Source organism: Urocitellus parryii, chromosome 11 (assembly GCF_045843805.1).
Source record: "Urocitellus parryii isolate mUroPar1 chromosome 11, mUroPar1.hap1, whole genome shotgun sequence".
Taxonomy (NCBI): domain Eukaryota; kingdom Metazoa; phylum Chordata; class Mammalia; order Rodentia; family Sciuridae; genus Urocitellus; species Urocitellus parryii.
In genome coordinates this window covers 108,241,919-108,262,952 of record NC_135541.1, presented here as the reverse complement: position 1 = coordinate 108,262,952, position 21,034 = coordinate 108,241,919, and the positions used below count along the sequence as shown (strand labels likewise).

Sequence of the window (21,034 nt, the reverse complement as noted above, 5' to 3'; positions counted from 1 at the left end):
CAGCTAAAACCACAGTTCCCAGCAACTGGCATGCCTCAGGTGTGCAAGCTGCCCCCACCCCATTCCCAGCCTAAAAAAAGACAAAAGAAAGAAAAAAAATCTGCAGTATCCACAGAATTTCTATATTGAAGCAGTAATCAGGTTAGATGAAGAAGCTAAGAGACATTTTTTTGCAGTTGTGTCTGCATAGCAAAGCTATGAATATAGAAAATACAACAGGGTCCTGAAGGTGTCATATGCACCCTTCACAAAAGACCAAGAGCATATTCATTGTGACCAACAGGGACTATTACTGTTGGGGCTGTTGTGTTGTTATTATTATTGTGGTATACTGATAGAGAAACTGAGAAATCAAAGCCACCTTTGAGAACTGTTGTCTCCAATCTCCAGTCTCGGGACTGGCTGGAGTGAGTGTAACTTGCAGCCTTGGATGGAGTTTCTTTCTGTGCAGAACTAACCGGTCCTCCTCCTCATCAAATAAACAACTCTAACATCACCAGTACTGCATCCCAGACACCCCAGATGGTAGCTTAATAGCCTGAGAGAATTAATAGTGCACCTCTAAGCACATTATTCACCCAGAGAATAGTTTAGGGAATGGAAAGAATCTGGCCCATTATACCCTACACAATTGCTAAATAATATGCAATCACAGAAATGAAGCATGGCATATGGTAATCTCTCTACTATATTGAGATTCATTGTAATAAAAGTGCTGTTCAAAACCCTTGTAGAAATTTGAAAGGCATACCTTTCTTTTCTGGAAGAAACATTACAATAAGACAAGCCAGTCCTCCTAGGCACAGAAATGTTGCTAATGTCCGTTTCCGACCAAACCTAAATAATAGAAAAATCACACATTTCTCTTAAGAATCTTATAAATCCATCTGCTCCTTCCTCCCAATTTTCCTATCTAAATGTCCTCAGTTTCAACTCTTTTAAAGGAATAGGTTGCAAATGTGAGTCTGCTGGGGACACAGAACAGGAAGGACATACAATCATTCTATTTCCATGAGTGTCTACTATATTCTAGATGCTATTTTAAATGTTCTCCACATAGTATCTTATATAATCCCAGTGATAAAACCATAGGCACACAATTACATTCTTCATCCTCTAGAGGATGAAACTGAAAAAGAAAACGAAATGTTTTATTTCGTTTCATTTTCTGGTTACCTGAATCTTATTTAAGTAACAATTTTAAACAATGTTTTGAAAAGTCTCTTTCTCTTCAAAATGCAAATAAAAAAAAAGTCTTGTTCGTGGGTTAGAATTAAGTGAAATGGAATGAACACCTTAAAATCACTTTCAAAGAAGAGCTTTAGTCTTGGAAGTAAGATATTATGCCTTCCTTTTCTTTTTTTTCCCATATTTTTTATTGGCGCACTATAGTTAGGCATAATGGTGGGATTTATTGTTATGTAGTGGTCCATGCACACAGTATACCAATGTAACTTGGCCAATATCATTCCCCAGTATTTTCCCATTCCCTTCCCTCTTCTCTCTCATGGTTTCTTTTCGATACTGATCTTCCTTCACCATGTTTTTGTCTAAATTAAAAATGGACAGATGAGCTGACATATTTTACACACAGAATACACATAGTGTCAGAGAGAGAGAGAGAGAGAGAGAGAGAGAGAGAGAGCAATTAAGCAGAAAACAGATACCTAAACAAAGTCAATTGTTTTAGGTACACAAGAATCAAAATTAGATTTTAAATGTGGCTATTTGTTTAGGCTGTGTGTTGTAGATCTATTAACTCTACTTATTGAATGGCCTTTATCTATGTATAAAAAATTTTACCTTTCTCCTCTTACTTTATTCATTTCTGGAAAGACAGTGAAAATGTGAGGGGGTTTTTTTGTTTGTTTGTTTGTTTGTTTTTTAATTTTATGCCATGAACTCCAAGTTCATTAGAAGAGTCTGTTGTAATCTCTGGCTCCGTTATCTGTTTGTTTCACACCACAAATCCATTATCTAGTGAATAATTATCTAGTAGACAAATCACATCAGGTTTCTAAAACTAACTTTAATGTATCTGAACTTTGGCTACCTTTCCCATAGAGGTAAAAAGGGAATATGCATCTAGGAACATTGTATAAATTACTGACCAGAATGTGGGGGATTTACTTAGAACATACTGGGTACCCTGCTAAGAATGTCAACATTGTAATTTTGATAACAGTTTTCCAGGGGGATTTTATAATACCTCGTTTGAGAATGACTACAGTGGGGGGCTCAGTGAGGGAACTTGCCAAAGTCATAAAGCTAACAGTTGGTGAAGCCTTGCCTTGAATTTGGGTCTGCCTGACCCCAAAGGCAGCATCCTTCCCTTGGCTTCAGATTTAAATCCTGGCTCTGGGTGGAAGTTGCTGGGAAATTGGAAGGGTCTTTAGTCTTCTTTTCTCCATCATTTTGCTTAATGTAACAGCCAGTACTGAGTGTCTTTCAAGTGACATGTACCATGACAGGCCCTAGGGATTGCAAAGACCCAGGACATGCCCATGGACAGCTTCCTGGTAACACTCAGTGGTTGCCAGGCATGCACAGGAAGCTACAGCAGCACGGGGGGTGCTAGGGAAAGACTCCCCAGCATGCTCTCTCATCTGCCTCCTGGACCACCATGAGAGTAAGCCGCAGTCACCAGCAGGAGGCAGCCCAGGTATCTGGAATGCTGCCTGTGAGAAAAGGGTCCAACTGAACAGACCCAGACCTGCCCTTCATAGTTTTGTAGACATCATGACAACAGCATCGGGGCCATGCCAACCCCCGATTTTAGTTACAATGATAATTTCCAAAGAATGAGAAATGGTACGATCCAAATGATCCCTAGGTCAAACAAAAAAAGGGTTCTAGTTGCTATGGTCAGGGGCTAAATAATAGGAATTATCTTACAAAACCCAAGGAAAGGGAGCTCCATAATAACTTTTTAAATATATTTCAAAGTTGTGCCCACTGACCATAAGTAGCCAGAGCAGGATGGTATTTATTCTTCCTCTCAACAAAGTGGGTCTTAAGAGGTAAGAAAATTCTTTCTAGTTCCCTCACTTTTCTTCCTACTTACAAAACCTCATAAATACTATGAATTGGGTTGATGAAATTCTAGCTATATTGATAACCCCATCTCTTAGGCCTAACAATGTACTTAGAGACTACTAAAACCCCCCTCATCTTATGGTGTCTTCAATAATGCATTAAAGCCTTATATAAAAACTCACACATATGAATCTAAAGAAGTATTGCACCAAAAAACGTATTCTAAATGCATTTGGCCTGAAAGAAACTTTAATCACCACAGTGATTAGCAGATACTATCTACAGAGAAAAAAATGATAATATCTAGGTATGTATGTATATAAGCAAGTCAGTGTGCCACCCATACACCTTCTCTATGGTGCACTTCATGTTCATCCATACTCACCATTTTTGGTTAATCAAGTAGATGCACAGAGGATAGGATGGAATCTCTATGAGGCCAGACAGAGCCAGGTTGGCATAAATACTTCCACCTAGATCACCTGCGCTCAGAGTGAGGCCATAATACACCAAACTGCACACGAACCTGCAGTTTGGGGGGGGGGTGTCAAAGGACCAGGAAAGTGAAAAGACAAGACAACAGAAAACATGTCAAAGTTTGCTGGAGAAGATTAAAATAGAATTGGTTCAATATAATGCAAACTGCTGCACACAAAAAGATTGACTCTCCTGCAAAGCTTTCTGTCTTCATGTAAATTTCTATCTTAGGAAAGAACAAAAACATGATGTGGCTTTGGAAATGATTTATGTCTATATACTATATAAAGCAAATGGAGGCCTAGCTCCTGCAAGAGAAAAGATATTGTTTGTGCTTTCTCAAGCATTTTTGCATTGAGTAGAAAACAATGACCCCATTCTTCCTTCATTTAATTCAACAATGTATGGAACACTTGCCTAAGGCTGGTTTTGTGATATTATCAGAATGACTCTGGAAAAGTCTTCCCATGGAGAAAAATCAACAAAGGATGGTTGGAGAGCGTGAACTGAGAAGTGATGGGTTTTCAGTGGGTCACCTGTAGGCCAGAAATGTCAGGCACTCCACCCCACTGGGATATAGGAATTTCCAACCCCGGGTATTAACTCTTCTTGCATTCAGCAGGTGCACATGCTGTAGACTCAGAACAGGCAAGAAAACTCAGGGGTCACAGCAGAGGCAGGATCCTCCAGAAGGATCAACTGGGGAAGAGCCCTTTGAAAAGCTACTAATTTACTGATGCATATCATTTCTGAAACACACACTTAGGGAGCATCTCCTTAGATGGCAGGCATTGTGCTAGGCACCAAGTGTATCCCTGAAGTTGGGAACTAAAAAGCTAGGCAGTTTGGCCAATCAGAGTGCCAACCTGAAGCTCCAAATAGCAAAGACGGTAACAGGAACTTTTGTGTCTAGCAAACTGCATATTAAAATAAAAATAAAACAGAACAAATTTTAAAAAAACTGAAACTGGGCTTTACTAGTATCTGAATATATTTTGTAAACCATAAATTGCTATGTAAGCAATAAAACAGAGAAAGGGGCCAAGTGCCCTGGCCTATTACTAGGCTGCGGTAGATATAAGGAGAAAAGGCTGGGGAGGAAGGGAGAGAGGAAGCCCTGGAGCAAGTGCACCCTGCTCCTCTCCCTTATGCATGAAGGCAGATGAGCAGTCCCGTAGCCAGGACATCACAGAAGCAGATGCAAAGGGACACTCATTTACCCACTTTCCTTTTACTCTGGGCATCGCACATGTGAGCAAAAGGCTAAACAAATTTAAATCCATGCAGTTTTCTAAAATACCCTTTAAATGCTTCCCACCCGTAGGAGAGACCTTTCTCTCACATAATGTTCTTTGTGGGTGGTCTGGGTTAATGTGTCTACACTGCATTTAAGATAGAAATTCCAGTGAAGTGATTCTAGCCATAGTTGGGGATGGTATTGAGTCAGAACAAGAATAAACAAAACCAGTGCAGGACAATAGGGGAATTTAGTGACAAGCTGGCGGTGAAAGAGAACAGGAGAACATGAGGTATGAAAGGCCTGATCATCCCCAAGTCCCCGAGGCTGGGCCTCTCCTATGCAAGTTGCCTTCATGGCAGACTTGGTCGTTGGGATCCATAATTACAGCTATTAAAATCATTTCAATCCTCTTTATGTGCACCAAACAAAATTTAAGATCCTTGCATAATATTTAACAGTATATTTAGGGCATTGAAGAACCATTTTAAAAGGCACTATCACAGGAAATAAGCAAAGGAACAGATGTTAAATACAGAGGTATAATTTTACTCCCTAGTTAAGGCTTTCTTCAATGACAGAGGCACAGAAAAGATTTACGAATTTTACAACATCCTCAAAAAGAATGGCAGTATGTCAAATGACATTGGCTCCATTATTGCATCTTTGAACATTCCAAGCCCAGGGGGAAGAAGTTTATTTGAGAAGAGTATCTTTGGCTGTGTAAGAAATAAAATAAACTGGGACAGGCTCCCTGTCCCTTAGCTTGGTTTCTGTTTGTTTTAATTTGGCGAAGGCCTGAATCTAGAAGTTAATATAACTAGGAAAAAAAAAAAAAACTTAAACAAAAATAAAAAACAGTAAAAAATCTTCAAATAGGGGCTTCCTCCAATGCAGAGGGTTTTGACTATCTATGTGACTTACAAATGCAGAGTTCTGTAGAGCCCCAAGTAACTTGAACAGACTTCATAAATATTTGCTTTTAAATAAGTGAACACCAAATCAGATTTGGTGTTTAACCAGATTTGGTTTTCAAAGGTTCTCTTGATTTTCATGTTTCTAAGCTGTATCTTCCATTCAGCATTATGGATCTGTGATACCCCTACACTGTGCTGGTTCTGTGGAGAAGGCAGCAGTTGGTAGGACCTGGCCCCTGACCATCCAGGGGGCAGTCACTGTCTGGGTAGGAAAAGAGACTCAGTATACAGAAAAACACCTTCTCAGCTTCTTATTCTCAAGCAACTCTTCTTTTCAGCTTTATACACACAACTGCTTTTATGTAAAGTCACTTTCCTTTATTCTTCCATGAAAATGTGGGTTTCTATGCACCCTTCATGGCAAATGCTTATAAACAGCACAATCATCCTTTAGTTGTGATGTATAATAATCATGCCCAAGGGCTGGGGCTGTGGCTCAGTGGTAGAGCGCTTGCCTAGCATGTGTGAGGCACTGGGTTTGATTCTCAGCACCACGTAAACAAATTAAATAAACAAAAAAGAGTTATTGTGTCTAGCTACAACTAAAAAAAAAAATTTTTTTTAAATAATCATGCCCAGTCCAGGGTCAAATTTATAGCAGAATATACAATATTAAAACAAATTCCAGCAGAATGTCCAATATTAAAACACATGTGCAAAACACACATGGTAGTGCCCATCTACTTTTTGCTTTTCTAACCCTTCCTTCTTTAAGTGGAACCATCTTCAACTACTGAATGAACTTACGTTAACACTGAGAGCATTTTGAGAGGCATTTTAAGATGGGAATAAGCTAAGGAATCAGAAATTCAGGAGCACAGAGTACTAATCATCTCGTTCACTGATCTGATACATGGCTTTGGATCCCTCACTTCCACTGTCCGGGATCCCATCTACGCAAGGGATAGCATTTCACCCATCTCAGGGAGGGGGTGAGCAGGACTGCCACACAACATGGGGCCCAGGGCACTGCTGGAACACCCTTGGTGCCAGAATCACAGGTAGGCTAAATGCTGGTAGAACTCTTCAGGTTCTGCTGAGCTTGCTGGCTTTCTCCAGCCCTCTTTCTCTTGAGGGTGGGGCTTACATAGTCACATTAAATGCCTCATCAGCAAGCATTACTCAAATTTAGGACGATGCCCAGCAGGTACCATCATCTCTTGCTTCAGAGATGGGGCTGCAAAATCAGAGCTGAGTGGGACATACCAGGTGCCGGGGGACAGGTCCTGTCTTGGGGAAAACAACCTCCTGCTGTCAAGAGGTAAAGCTTTCTATAAACCTGAAGAAGGAACAGATTACCCAACCTCGGGTTGAAGATCCACAAAACACCCCTTTATGTGAGATTACCAGATGAACATCAGGATGAGGGTGTGTCCTAAGAGGATTCGGTAACGGAACAGATCCAGGAAACTTCCAGTCTCCTTGTAGCTCCTGTTGGCAGGATGCGTGAGTGAGAACGTGCACTTGAGCTTGCGGTTCCTCCTGGCGATGAGGTAGAGTGCCTCTTCGGCCTCACTCAGTCGACCCTGGGAGTATAACCAACGAGGTGATTCAGGAATGAATCTGAAAGAGACGTCATTAAAGGCTGTGTATTCATATAGGTGCATGGGCAGAGGAAGGACACAAATCACCCATGAGAACACGAGGTCCCTCACCTCAGCTGCATTCTGCCTTAGGTTTTTAAAGCTTGGCTCTCCTGATGACATACGAGAGAAAGAGAGAAAGGGCTGTTTTCAACATTCACACCAACATTAGGGGGGCCCACTCTATCAACCAAAACCAAGAGTGTGTTTTCAAAATATCAATAATAAAGGTAACCAGCTTGCATTTATTTTTAAATCAATTTTAATAAGTGAATGGCAATTCCTTAGTATTGAATAAAGCAGATTCTTCGTGGATCAGGGGACAAGAGTTGTTAGAATTATGAGTTAGAGATGGTGCGTTTTTTTTAAGTTCTAAAAAAGTTTTACGTGAAGACAGAAATCTTCATTATTGCATTAGGAAAACAAATTTTTTAAAAGGAGTGTTTCTAACATCATGATATGCAATTTATGAGGGAGACATTATTTTAAGACCACACATAAAAATGAAGCGGTTAGTGAGGGCTGGGGCTAGGGCTCAGTGGTAGCGCACTTGCCTGGCATGTGTGAAGCATTGGGTTCGATTCTCACCACCGCATATAAATAAAACAAAATAAAGGTCTATCAACAACTAAAAAAAAATGTTTTTTTAAAATGAAACAGTTACATCTTAGCTACTTTTGACTGTTTACTGTTTCAAAATATTTAAATCATCCAACACACCTGAGGAACTTCTTGATCTTTACATAAGCCTTAAAGAATAAAAAAGTTATTTTCAGGTTCACTTCTAGTTACCAAACAACAGTTATTTTCTAATATAACCACAAAGTGTTGAATAATTATATTTCTTACACAGTTTCAAGACTTCAATATTACGTAGCTCTTTTTTGCTTCTTCACAATCATGAATATATTTTCCAAAAACTTCTCAAAGACAACAATGCCACTGTAGGAATGTGGAAGCCTTGTTTACTAAACACAACATCAAGGTTATTTACATCGAATTTGACATTTCCTGCCAAAGATGAAACTTGGGTGAATAATATTAGGTATTTAAGGTGATTTTTAGAATTTCCTGTGCCTTTCAATAAGATGGTGAATTGGCAACAAACAGTATAGGATTTAAAAGCTTAATAGATGGCTACTCTGTCAATAACATTTATTAAGAATTTTCAGGGGTAGGGGATTTAGCTTAGTGAGAGAGCACTTGCCTAGTATGTGCAATGTCCTGGGTTCAATCCCCAGCACTGAAGGGGAAAAAAAAGTCTTAATTTTATTCAGATTGACATGAGAGGTGCTGAGAGGAAAGACACTGGAAAAAAATAGGAATTTTCCCAGCAGTTTTGCAACCGAGGAAGAGAATATTCATGCATAACACTTGATGGTCAATAAAAACAGGATTGAAGGCTATTTTGGACAATTTGTAAAATTCCTTTATTTACTTCTTTATTGCCATTTGATTATTATACTGACATGCAAGAAAATAACCAAGTGAATAATTGTTCTGTTGAATGTTAATCTGCTGATTGGATAAATTGGATCAACCTGGTCATGTATGAGCTACTGAGTAAAACTAACTGATCAGTCTAAATACAAAGAAAAAGGTCTAAAGAAGAAGATTGTGAAAACTATGTAGAGAAAGTAAAAGATGATAAAAATTAAAATGGTACAGGATTGGAAGGAGTAAGAAGAACCAGCAGGAAATATACCAACAATATTCACAGTTATTGTCTTTGGGGAATGTAAGTCTTCCTCTCCTCCAAGCCTCTCTGTATATTCAGAATTGTTTATAAACAATAAGAAATTACTTTTAAAAGTGTAAAAAGCATTTTTTTGAAGATAATATGTGTGAGTCATTCAGGCTTTGGAAATTTAACTCTGAGTTAACAAAACTATTTCTACTTGGAAAATTTTATCTTGATGGTGTAAATTTAGTACTTTATGTTTCTCTGCATTTTCAGAGGCCAATAGCTCACTTTTTTGAAGGGTCACTGACTTGCTGTGGACATATTTGAGAGTATGAGCTTGGACACATGCAGATTCTACAAACAAAACAGTAAGACATGTTTTTAAAAGGAAAAGCAGATCTTTGAACATACTGCCCTCTTCCTGATGGCATGGTCACCTGTGCCATGGTCACACTGGAAAGTTAAAAGGCTAAGGCAGCAATGTTCCTTTTGTTCAAAAAATGTTCTGTGACTATCTTTCAAGATGGCAAATCTTTGTAAATTAAGAAGGCACCCATTTTCAGCAAAAATAAAATTACTTAGATTCAAATATTTTTAAAATAAGGAAATAATTTTTTTTTTCAACCAGGAATTGAACTCAGGGGCACTTGGACACTGACTGAGCCACATCCCCAGCCTTATTTTTTTTATATTTTATTTAGAGACAGGGTCTCACCAAGTTGCTTAGTGCCTCGCCATTGCTGAGGCTGACTTTGAATTTGTGATCCTCCTGCCTCAGCCTCCCAAGCCCGCTGAGATTACAGGCGTGGGCCATGGTGCCCAGCAAAATAAGGAAATGTTAAGCTAGGTAAAAATGTTTCTGGTAAACAAGCAACAGATGATTCTAAAATAATGTTGATGATGGCCAATTGTGAAAGTCATTATGGATATCTTTGTGCCTGTGTCTGTCCGATGGACAGCAAGGTTGTACTGAGGGGAAGGCCCTGGGCTCTGGGGCTGGGGGAAATGCACTGTGGAGCTGAGCCTGCTTCTGTCTGAGGACTCCTGGTTCAGAGAGGCAAGGATGAGGCAGAAATAAAAGGCCCCTGAAGAGACCGGTTATGTGCTGGAGAATTCAGGAAAGAAAGATGGGAAACACACGGGAGGCCATCGGTGGGACGCTGGGTGCTCCAGGATTGGAGTAAGTCGATATCTAATTGCATGCGTCTTCCTCCCTCTATTTTCCACTGCTCTCGACCTGAATTCATTTTCCGGTGGGGAGATACCCCTACCTAGCACTAGCAGAAACCAACTCAGACTATTCACTCAGATAAATGAGAGCAGAATGGTGTAGATTATCCATGGAATTCACACGACTGTTGGAGGAGAGAGCCAGACTGCATGGGGAAGCCCGAGCTCCTACAGCTGAAAGCATATGCATTCATAAATATTTACATGAGGGCTGGGGATGTGGCTCAAGCGGTAGCGCGCTCGCCTGGCATGCGTGTGGCCGGGGTTCAATCCTCAGCACCACATACCAACAGATGTTGTGTCTGCCGAGAACTAAAAATAAATATTAAGAATTTGCAGTAATTTATAGTAAAGCCAAAATTATCTAAAAAAAAAAAATATTTACATGAGTTCTTACTAAATCTACGTCCTGTAGTAGGCACCCACTTATTGTTTTTCAAAGATGTATAATATAGAAGCTAATAAAATACTGCTGGGTTTCCCTTTCTAATAAAATTGCCTCACTCTAATTCACATAAATAAATAGTTTTCATGAATTTTGTTTCTTTAGTCCAGGTTAACGATGACTATTGCATAGGAGAGCAAATTTTAGTTGGATCCCCATGAAAGGTCAAATTAGAACCAGGGTGCAGAGTTACTAAATGAAAGAGCCACCTGAATTAAAATATTATCACCTCTCTCTCTCTCTCTCTCTCTCTCTTGTCTTATGGTACAGAAGAAAGCTGGTACCATGGGATGAAAACCTCGTTCATGCCAAGGATTTTAATGAGTAAACTTAGAAACTGGACCCCTCAGGTAAGAAAGACCTTTGATAGGACACACTGAAACTTCTGATGAAATGGGCGAACGTGGGTGGCCCACCACTGTCACAGTGTGACCCTTTGGGCCATTATTTATAGAACCCACCCTGACCAGGGAGCCAGCCTGGTACTGCTCTGCACTCTAAGGGCATCCCCCACGTCTGAGACTCTTCCAGAGTGCACGTTAGGGACCCTGAAATGAGACTCATCTTCAGGTTAAACAGTTGCTACTACACAATTTTTCCCCCCACATTTTTTTTTTTTTGTATTTGTTCTTATTAGATACACATGACGGTAGAGTGCATTTTGGCATATCGTACATACATGGAGCATAACTTATTTTAATTAGGATCCCATTCTTGTGGTGGCACACGATGAGGAGTTACACCGGTTGTGTATTCACATGTGAACACAGGAGAGTTATGTCCAATTCATTCTACTGTCTTTTCTATTCCCCTCCCCCTCCCTTCCCTTCATTCCCCTTTATCTAATCCATTGAACTTCTATGCTGCCCTCCTCTCCCTTATTTTTTGAGTCAGTATCTGCATCTCAGAGATGACATTGGGCCTTTGGTTTGGGGGGGACTGGCTTAGTTCACTTAGCAAACACATTCAACTTGAATACTTGGCTCACAGTATCATACCTCAGGGCCACTCCTAGCCCATGGTCTGATCCAGCCTGAAGATCTTTAAGCTTGAGGCATTGAGTTAAAAAAACAAAACAAAACTGGTACCCTATGCCAACAATCTGAAGTTTAAAGGCAGCATATTGAGTGGTTATCTAAAACAGAGGTACCTGCATTCTGAACTAACTAAGCGGCATCCATCTCTCATGCCAGGAGCGGCCAAGGATTGGATCACCTGCAGAGGTCAGTTCTCCCCCAAAGTCAGTGTACGCCAAGCGCTGACCTGCATCCTCTTTTACATCCCTTCTGCTCACTGGATTGAAACTCTTGGGAAGAAGAGCTACTTACAGAGATAAGAGGAAGACGACTGTCCCCTGCAGGTTCACCAGGACGGCTAGGGTTCTCCAGGAGCGGATGAAGTATCCTAACAGGGCATATTGGGCGATGCCCACGGCAAAGAAGAGGCCGCCAATGGATCCTAATGCAGGGAAAAGAGAAAGGTCACCAGAGAAAGCTTGGTCTGCAGTCCCATTTCCAACCCCAAGTCCCAGAGCCAACTGTACTCACGAGATGACAGCCCTTGCCTGAAAAGTGTGAGAGGCACAGAAGAAGAGAAAAACCAACACCAATGTTCAGCCTCAGAGGATAAAAGGTAAAAAGAGAGGCCAGAAAATGAGTGGAAATGGAGGAAGGAGAGAGGAACACAGACCACATGTACACAGGATGAGTTTGAAGGGTTTGGCCAAATGTTTTTGGTATTGGGAGTTACCCTGACATCTGCCTGAGCCTCTGGCGGAGTCTTGGCAGTGTGTGGGTGAGCAGGTTTTTAGGCCACATGGTGACTGGAATGCTGGGCCTCCATCTTTATCAAAGAGGATGCCCTTGAAGTCCCTGTCTTAAACCAGAGCCTGGTGCCCTATTCTTTCATCACCCTTCCCTACTTAATTCATCACCATCAGATGCATGACAGTTTGTATTTATTTGTTTCTTATCTGTCTCTACTAACCAGAACATAAAAAAAAATACCAGCCATAGAATTTTTTAAAAATCTTATATGTTTTTTGAAATGAGTATTGAGGTGGGTATTAAATGTGCCGGCTTGTCCAATATTCTCACAAAATCTATATCTCTGATGTACCTTCTCTAACTGCTTTGATCACTGTTAGTTATTTATTGAGCTGCTATTTATTGAACATTAATGGTCTTGCATATATTGTTTTACAAAGCAGGTATAATTATTAACCTGAGAAAGTAGCTCGGAGAGGTACAGGGAAACTGTCCAGGAACAGAGGGCTGAGTAGGGCATGGCCAGGACTTGTACCCAGGTCTGTCTGGATGGTGGTTCTGCATTTTGTACCATTCCTCTCTACTGTCTCCCTTCTACGGAAAAATAACTTCTGTGGACATCTGTAGCCACAGGGCTTTGCTGAGCTTATTACAAAAATTTCATCAAGAATCCTGTAAAACAAATGTTTTCTTTGATTTCTGTCCATAGTTCATCATGAAAACAAAACAAACAAAACAAAACAAAACAAAACAAAACAAAAAAACAAACACTGACTTCTATACTGTTTGCCTGAGCAAGGAAAAGAGAGAGCCACAAAGAAGAGCTAATGTGCTAGTCTGTGCAGTGTGCTCAAACTCCAGTGAGTAAGGGAATGGCGACAGTGTTATTTCCCTGGAAATTTAAGACAATCAATACCTATTACAGGTTCATTACAGTGCGTCAAAGAGCACCTGGCTCCCAACAACAAGGCTTCTTGTCACGGCTCAGAATGGTCCTGAGCACGCAGTACCCACTCACAACAATGTCGGCAAAAGGAAGACAGTCCAAGGCATGGGATGTTTTCAGAGGAACCAAATTTGGACCCTAATTTTGCCACTATTCCTGTGTGACTTTGGACAAATCACTAAATGTCTCTGAGCCAAGGTTTCCTCATTGTTAAGATATAAATAATAATACCTAAAAAAAATGGTAGTTTTTGTTCATTGCAGATGAAATTATACATGTTCGACAAATTTTAGTGTGTACAATTATTGTTCTGTTGTAATATAGGTTTAGCTCTTTGTGTCAATTAACTTAAAAAAATATATTTGGAAGTCTCTTGTGCATAGCTATTTCAGAATTTTCTTTTCTTTCTTTCTTTCTTCCTTTTTTTTTTTTTTATACCAGGGATTAAATCCAGGGGCACTTAACCACTGAGTCACATCCCTAACTCTTTTTATATATTATTTAGTTACAGGGTCTTGCTAAGTTGCTAACGCTGGCTTTGAATTTGTGATCCTCCTGCCTCAGCCTCTGGAGCTGCTAGTATTGCAGGCCTGAACCACCACACCTGGCTTTGAATATTTTCTATCTAGCTCTCATTTCTAATTTCAAGAATCCCCCCACCTCACTTTACTGGAGAACTGATCCTACCACTTCATCTCCACTGTGGTACTGCCAGCCAGGGTCAATCTAGTCCAGGGTGACCCCAGCTGGACCAGTCAGAGCTCTTACCCAGGATTTTAAATACTGGACTTGGAACTGCTGGGACCCATCTCTGACTGAGCAGAGGAAGCTTCCAGAGACGATAAGGAGCAGAGGTGAGAAGCCTCTCACTTCCTGGTTCCAAGCATCTCCAAGGCCTGGCTCCAAGGCTTGGTGGTTAATCAAATGATTTCCCTCCATACACAGGTTCTTACGATTTGAGTCTCTGTCACAATCAGTAAGAACTGGCACCAACTGGATATGACAAACAAGAGGAAATGATATTCAAAGGTATCTAGCTGGTGGCCTTAAATACTGTGACGACATGACCCCAGGCAGAGAGGGACAACAGACAGTCACATCTGATGTCTAGCAAGAAGCTACACGTGTGTGCTTGGAAATGACAGTGGAGACAAGGTGTGGAGCTGAAGATGCAATGAAACTCTCAGCTACTTCGTTCAAATGATTAATATTTTAAAAACAAACATTTCAGATCACCACTTTTGCCCATGGCAGTTTTGGAGCACCACGGGTGGTTCGGTGACTATCCCTGGACCTTGGGGGTATTGATGCACACTTCCCAGATTTCTTTTCTGCTGGCTTCTAATTAATTTCAAGTCTGCCACTCCTGCTCAATTTGGACTCAGCAAGAGCTCATTTGGGCAGGTTAGAAAATAGATGAGACTTCATTTGGTAAATGGCACCAAGGACCCTCCCAGTTTCCAGACACAAACTCCGAGGTCCCCCTGAGTCTCTCTGTCTCATCTCTGTGAAGCCTTCAGGACGTTATGTCCCACCCAACTCCAGCTCAGATGCCCCTCTTCCTCCTCCTCCAGGGCTCACATCTCCTCGGAGTCGCTGTCTGTTTTACACGGTCAACGACGCAGCCTCCTAGGTGACCCCTCAATTTCTACTTCCCCTCGTTTCCCCTTTCGTTCATTCTTCACACGCCGACCACAGTAACCTTTCAGTACATTGGAGCCTATCACTGCTTTGTTTAATACACCCTGCTGGCTTCTGGCTGTGCCTTGAGTTAAAAAAAAAAAATCCTCATTTGGCCTATCACAGGCCCTAGGTCCCAGGCCCTAGGTGCCCCCCAAGCCTGCTCACTTCACTCCTGTCCACCCCCTACTTCTCCACACTGCAGCTCCACGCATTCTTCAGACCCCCCAACAATCTCCTCCCTGCCTCTGGCCATGATTTTTGCCACTCCATTTGGCGGGAATGTTCTTCTTTTGACTTTCGCATGTCCAGGGCTTCCTCATCATACATCTTAGATCAAACTCCTACGAGAGGTTTTCTCTAACCATTCTATTTCACGTAAGTAGTCCCCCAATTCTGTCTAGCCCATTACCCTGTTTAACATTCTTCACTGTCCTTAGAGTTATCTGAAATCGCCTCCAAATTACAGGATCAGCTTCTTAACAGCCAGGACCTTCCCCCACCTACCCCCTATCTGGTCCACCCATTTGATCTAAAATGCTCTAAAAAGCTGTGTCTGACACGTGGCAGGGTCTGTTTCATAAGTGAGTGCTGTGGAATGGTGGGCACAGGAAGAGCTCCAGAAGGACACTCAGCAAAATGTGAGCCACCGTCGTCGGTGGGCAGGTGGGACCGTAGTATTCTTTACATTTGCTGTGTGGATCTATTCTCTTTGTTCTGAGAAGGTATTAAGAGAACAAATAACCAACGTTCTAGCACAGGCTTTTCATAGCTTTAGTACTCGACTTCATATTTCAATTCTCAGTAACTACCATAATCCATAGTTTCCTTCTTCGTAGGCTGTTCAACACTGATCAGAAATGGATCCCTTCAGTTTGTACTTGTGCCTTTTTTGTACATACTTTACACGCTATTTTATACATACTAAAAAATACTATTTAGCTATCAAGCATTGATTTTTCTAACCGATTTTTCCAACGTCTTGCAGTTCATGAGCATATTTGAAGTCATAGGGGTGTGTAAGGTTGTGCTGGAGAGAAACCAACTTGAAAAGAAGGGTCCAGGATAAAATTCTGGGGAAAGACGTTGGTTCATGGGAGAAAAAGGAAGCTGTACACAAAAGCATTCCGGGCTCCATTAGATGAGCCTTCCTTTTGTCCTGGGTGCAGGTCCCAGTCCTGGCCTCCAGGGAACTCTGTCATACTCTGAATTTCACATTGAATTTGGCAACCACCTGGCTCCACTGTTACAGTTTTTTGATTTTTATTTATTTTTTTATTTTTTCCCTTCCTTCCTTTTTTCTTTGCTACAAAAATTTTAATTGCCTCATCTTAACCCTGCTTCAAGGACAAGAATGAGAGGTGAAAGCACTTAGTTATGAATTTTTTTCAAGGGCTTTAGGTGACTGTTATGGAAACGAGAGTCCAGGAGGTCTTTCCTTTTAACCAACATAGGCCACAGGACAGGAATAATCAGATAATCTGGCAGCGGGAGGGCAGTAGATGTCTTTCACACAAGAGCATCTTCATGGAACAGCTCAAGTTAAATGTGATTCTTCTCAGAGCAAAGTACAAGGCATGTGACAAACATGGTGTCATGATGCTCTAGGTGAGCAAGAACTAGACCCTGGGCCCCGGGACAGCCCAAACCAGAGACAGTGCCCTTGTTCCTGCCCTGCATACAGCTGCAATCACTTCACTAGTTCCTTGGAATTAGTCTGACCATATTATTTAGAAAGATGCCATTAGGGCTGGAGTTACAACTCACTGGTAGAGTATTTGCTCAGCAGGTCAAAGCCCTGGGTTCAGTCTTCACTCATCCTCCCACCCCCATGATATCAATGTCTCAATACAAATGGAAAACTCAGAGGGAAGTTTCTCACTGGTCCTAGCTTAGGAGCTGGGTTAGGGGATAAGTACACTCTGGCAGCTGCTACAGACAAGGTGGAACCGAAAGCGTTAAATGACGGTAGAAATTCTTAATTGGTAAGATCTGGAAATATTACAGATGTATGTCAAATGCCTAGGGTGGCACCTGGCTGTAACAGGCACTCAACAAATGGAAGGTGGCACTGCATGTGAGTTCTAAGGAGCGACAATGGCATTCTCTCAAGACATCCTCACTTAGAAACACTGCTGTGAGTCACTATCAGTTTATGAATATCAGTGGTACTTAGTGATGGTCAAGTAAGTGAAAGTGAAACAAGCAAAGAGGTATCACTGTGAACCTATAATCCAAAAAGTAGAGTCTTAGACACTATCCAAGACTGTATTTTAAGTAAAAAAAAAAAAAAATCCTTTAAAATCATTTTTAACTATATATTAGTTCTTGAGGAAATGATGGAATTTTTAAAAATAAAACTGAATAGAACCTCATTTTGCAATTTTTTGTAACTAAAGAAATTCTATAACAATATCATTTATTGATTTGAAGAGAACAGTAAAAATGAGAAAGGCTACGAAATAGGATTTAACAAAATACAATAAGAAGGCTTCAAGAAAAGAAGTTCTAGTACTTTCTATCTCTGCAGTATTTCCCACTTTAAGCTAAATAGCATTTAATGCTGTTCTGAGCACTCTCCACAACAAAATGCAGACGGGCTGTGAGTTGAGTACCAAGGTCACCATCTGTGGTACAAGCCCTGGAGAGACATTTTACCAAGGAATATGAATAAAATGACTTATCTGATGTTATACAAAACAAATTCAGAAAATCAAATTTAATACAGATTGAGCATTCCTCATCTGGAAATCCAAAATCCAAAATACTGCAAAATCCAAAAGTTTTGGAGCACTGACATGATACCTCCCACACCTGATCTCCCATGAGGAGTCACAGTCAAAATGCAGACATGCTCAAAATATTGAACAAAATCGCCTTCAGCTATGAATATAAAGTATAATATAAATTAACGTTGTGCTTAAACTTTGCGTTCCATTCCCAACATGTTTCATTATAAATACAAAAATACCACTAGATCTGAAAAAGTCTGAAACACTTCTGGTCCCAAGCATTCTGGATCAGGGCTACTCAACCTGTAGTTGGATTAAGTGCCTCAAGTCCAAATGCATTTTCAGACTCTAGGGTTAAACTAGTTCTCTGCAAGGTTTTGCAGAGCAACTCACCACATTCGGATCTGCAAGGATTTAGGCAGTACCTGCAAGTGCCCAGTAGGCGGTGCCCACACATTCATTTAGCAAGACAAAGGCCACCAGCGACATCCCTCCATTCATCATGCCCACCAAGAATCGAGTTATTGCAAAGAACTCGTATGAAGGGGAAAATCCATTTGCGATAGCAAATAAGATGTCAAGAGCAAAACCTAGAAAAAAAGGAATAATATTCAATGATTCAGAGGCAAAATAGCATTTGATGAAAGTAATAAATTATATCCATTAGTCTGTAAAGTAATCCATTGTAAACTTAAATTTTCTGAGCCATGTTTTTTTTTCCCAACAGTTTCTCTTGAAAACGACAGAAAAAAACAACAGAGGTTTACTGGCTTGGTGACATAATTTCTGTCAATCACACACAGCTTTCAATTATTCATAATAAATGTTAGAAATTTTTTTTATTTAAAAAAATTTTTTAAATTAAAAAAAAATGCTAGAAATTAAAAATATTTGCTTATACTCAGCTTGTTGAGAGACTATGCCAAGTCCTGTAGAGCTCATTTGAAATGAATCAACAGAGAGAGAGATGAGGAAATGGATATGGAAGACTGTCTCAAATCTTTCACTGCTTCTTTGAGAAATATGGCTTCCATTGCAATTTGGGGGTTGCAGAGAAACACATCACCCACAAAAGTTTTTAACGCTGATACCTAGGCTTAACCAGGGGGATTAGTCACTGACAAGCCAGAACTCACTCTGCTTGCAGTTTGGTCTTCTGCCAGTATAATAAACATACAATCTGTGTCCCCATGTCAATGCCCTGAGAACTCTGAGAAACCAGCCTCCTTTTTATTTCCCTAAGAGTCTCCGGGAAACCCATCCTCTTATTCATTTCATGAACACTGATAGATTACCTGTGAGATAGACTTTCTTCCTTCCGTAGCGATCTGAAAGCTGACCAAAAGAGATCACGCCCACAAACACCCCACTGAAGAAAAAGGAACTTGCCACACTGACTTTGTAAGATCTGTTGGCGATTAAAAACCACTGGAAGAAGAGACAAGAAGAGACATTTAGGTCATAAGAAAAAAAAAAAACAACACATGGATTGAGTTAGCTATTGCAAAACCAAATTTATTTCAAAAACTTGCACACTGTAACTTCTCCACCACGTGCTCCACTATTAACTAGGACTTGTAGAACACCATCTTAAAGGACATCTTAAAGGAGACTGCATCTTAAGGAACGCTAGAAAACACTGTTGGTAGAATGTGCTCCCAGAGCACCCCACACGTACCTTCTTAAGGAACTGAACGCAGCCTTTAAGCGCTAATTGTTTACATAACTGTTGGATCTGTTCTTTATCTTAAACCTCCATGTCTCTTAAGAGGAAGAGACTCCTTCCTTTCATTTCCATTTATCGGATGCCTACCCACACATCACGTGGCATAAAGAAATAAATGAAAGCTCCTTTTGTTCCACAGATTAGTAGGGTTGAAATCCCTTGAGTATTTTTCTCAAAAAATTAAACACAAAATATATGATCCGTCAATTCCAGTTCTGGGTATAAATCCAAAAGAATTGAAATCAGAGGCATGAAGAGATGTTTTGTACACACGACTTTGTAGCAGCATTATTTCCAACAGTCAAAGTGAAAGCAACCTATCCATGGATGAATGGATAAAAAAGAAAATGTGCTATTTCCATATGATGGACCATTATTCAGCCTTAAGAAGGAAAGAAGTTCTGATTCATTCATGGTGAACTCTGAAGACATTATGCTAAGTGAAATAAGCCAGGCACAAGTGGATGAACATTACATTATTCCACTTATATGAGGTACCTTGAGAGTCAACATCACTGAGGCAGAAAGTACAATAGTGGTAATGAGGGTCTAAGGGGAGTGGGGACAGGGAGTCATTGTGTAATGGGAGCAGAGTTTCCCTTTAAAACCATGAGAAAATCCTGGAGCTGGATAGAGGTAAAGGTTGTAGAACAATGTGAATGTACTGAATGCGGCTGAATCGTGGGCTTAGGTATGATTACAAGGGTCAGCTTATGTCACATGTATTTACCACCACAACAATACATCCTTAAGTTCTACCGTTTTCTACTTGAGGGCAATTTATGAACTTCAAGAGAAAGCCATCATCCTTAAACCTAGTTATCTGAAGCCCCACCTAGGGATGTGCTGGGATATTTGGTTATAAGCATCAGAGTCCAACGTTGTCACAGAAGTAACCTCAGAGAACCAAGAGACTGCTCACCTTTCCTCTACCCAGCCCCTTTCCTAGACCAGCAACGACAGGTGTGTGCAGAGCCCTTTCTTGGGGAGAACTTGCACATTGCTACCCTCCTTGGTTGCTCTTCTCCTTCCTTGGAACCACCCCTTTTCTACGCTCTGACAACCAGTTATTATGACTTCAAAGCGCGTTTGACTTCTCTCCTTCCCTTGTATTTCCTATAAGCCTGGTTTGATAAAGACCTTGACAAGACAGGCAAAAAAAGACAAGAGTCGGGAATCAGGACATAGATAAGGATGATGCCGCCTCCCTAATGCTGGGCTTGCCTCTGAAATCCCCCATTTTTCACATGAAATTTCTAGCAAGTTCAATGAATTAGCTGATTCTCCTAGACTTTTGCTATAGTTTTGGTGTTCAAAGACCCAGGTGCACAGGCGTGGTCACCAGGGTGGAGATACCGGGAAGAAGTGGAACCTTTAGGAGATATGGCCTAGCAGGAGGTCTTAAGTCACTGGGGAAGTGCCTAGCACTGTCATTGAGCACCCCTGCCAGAGATTTAAAAGAAATGAGTCCAGCTTATGTCATGGACTAGAATTTCTAAAACCATGAGTCAGGGC

General features: G+C 40.8%; 1 protein-coding gene across 1 annotated transcript in view; it reads right to left on the bottom strand.

Moving 5' to 3' along the window:
* Slc22a15 (solute carrier family 22 member 15) overlaps positions 1-21,034 on the bottom strand; it is a 68,368-nt gene that overhangs the window by 16,955 nt on the left and 30,379 nt on the right. Inside the window, exons 3-8 of the mRNA XM_026394172.2 lie at positions 19,089-19,221; positions 18,219-18,383; positions 11,998-12,127; positions 7,075-7,290; positions 3,422-3,562; positions 752-837 (exon numbers count right to left, since the gene is read on the bottom strand). Coding sequence (XP_026249957.1) covers positions 752-837; positions 3,422-3,562; positions 7,075-7,290; positions 11,998-12,127; positions 18,219-18,383; positions 19,089-19,221 — 871 coding nt within the window. The remainder of the gene's footprint in view (positions 1-751; positions 838-3,421; positions 3,563-7,074; positions 7,291-11,997; positions 12,128-18,218; positions 18,384-19,088; positions 19,222-21,034) is intronic.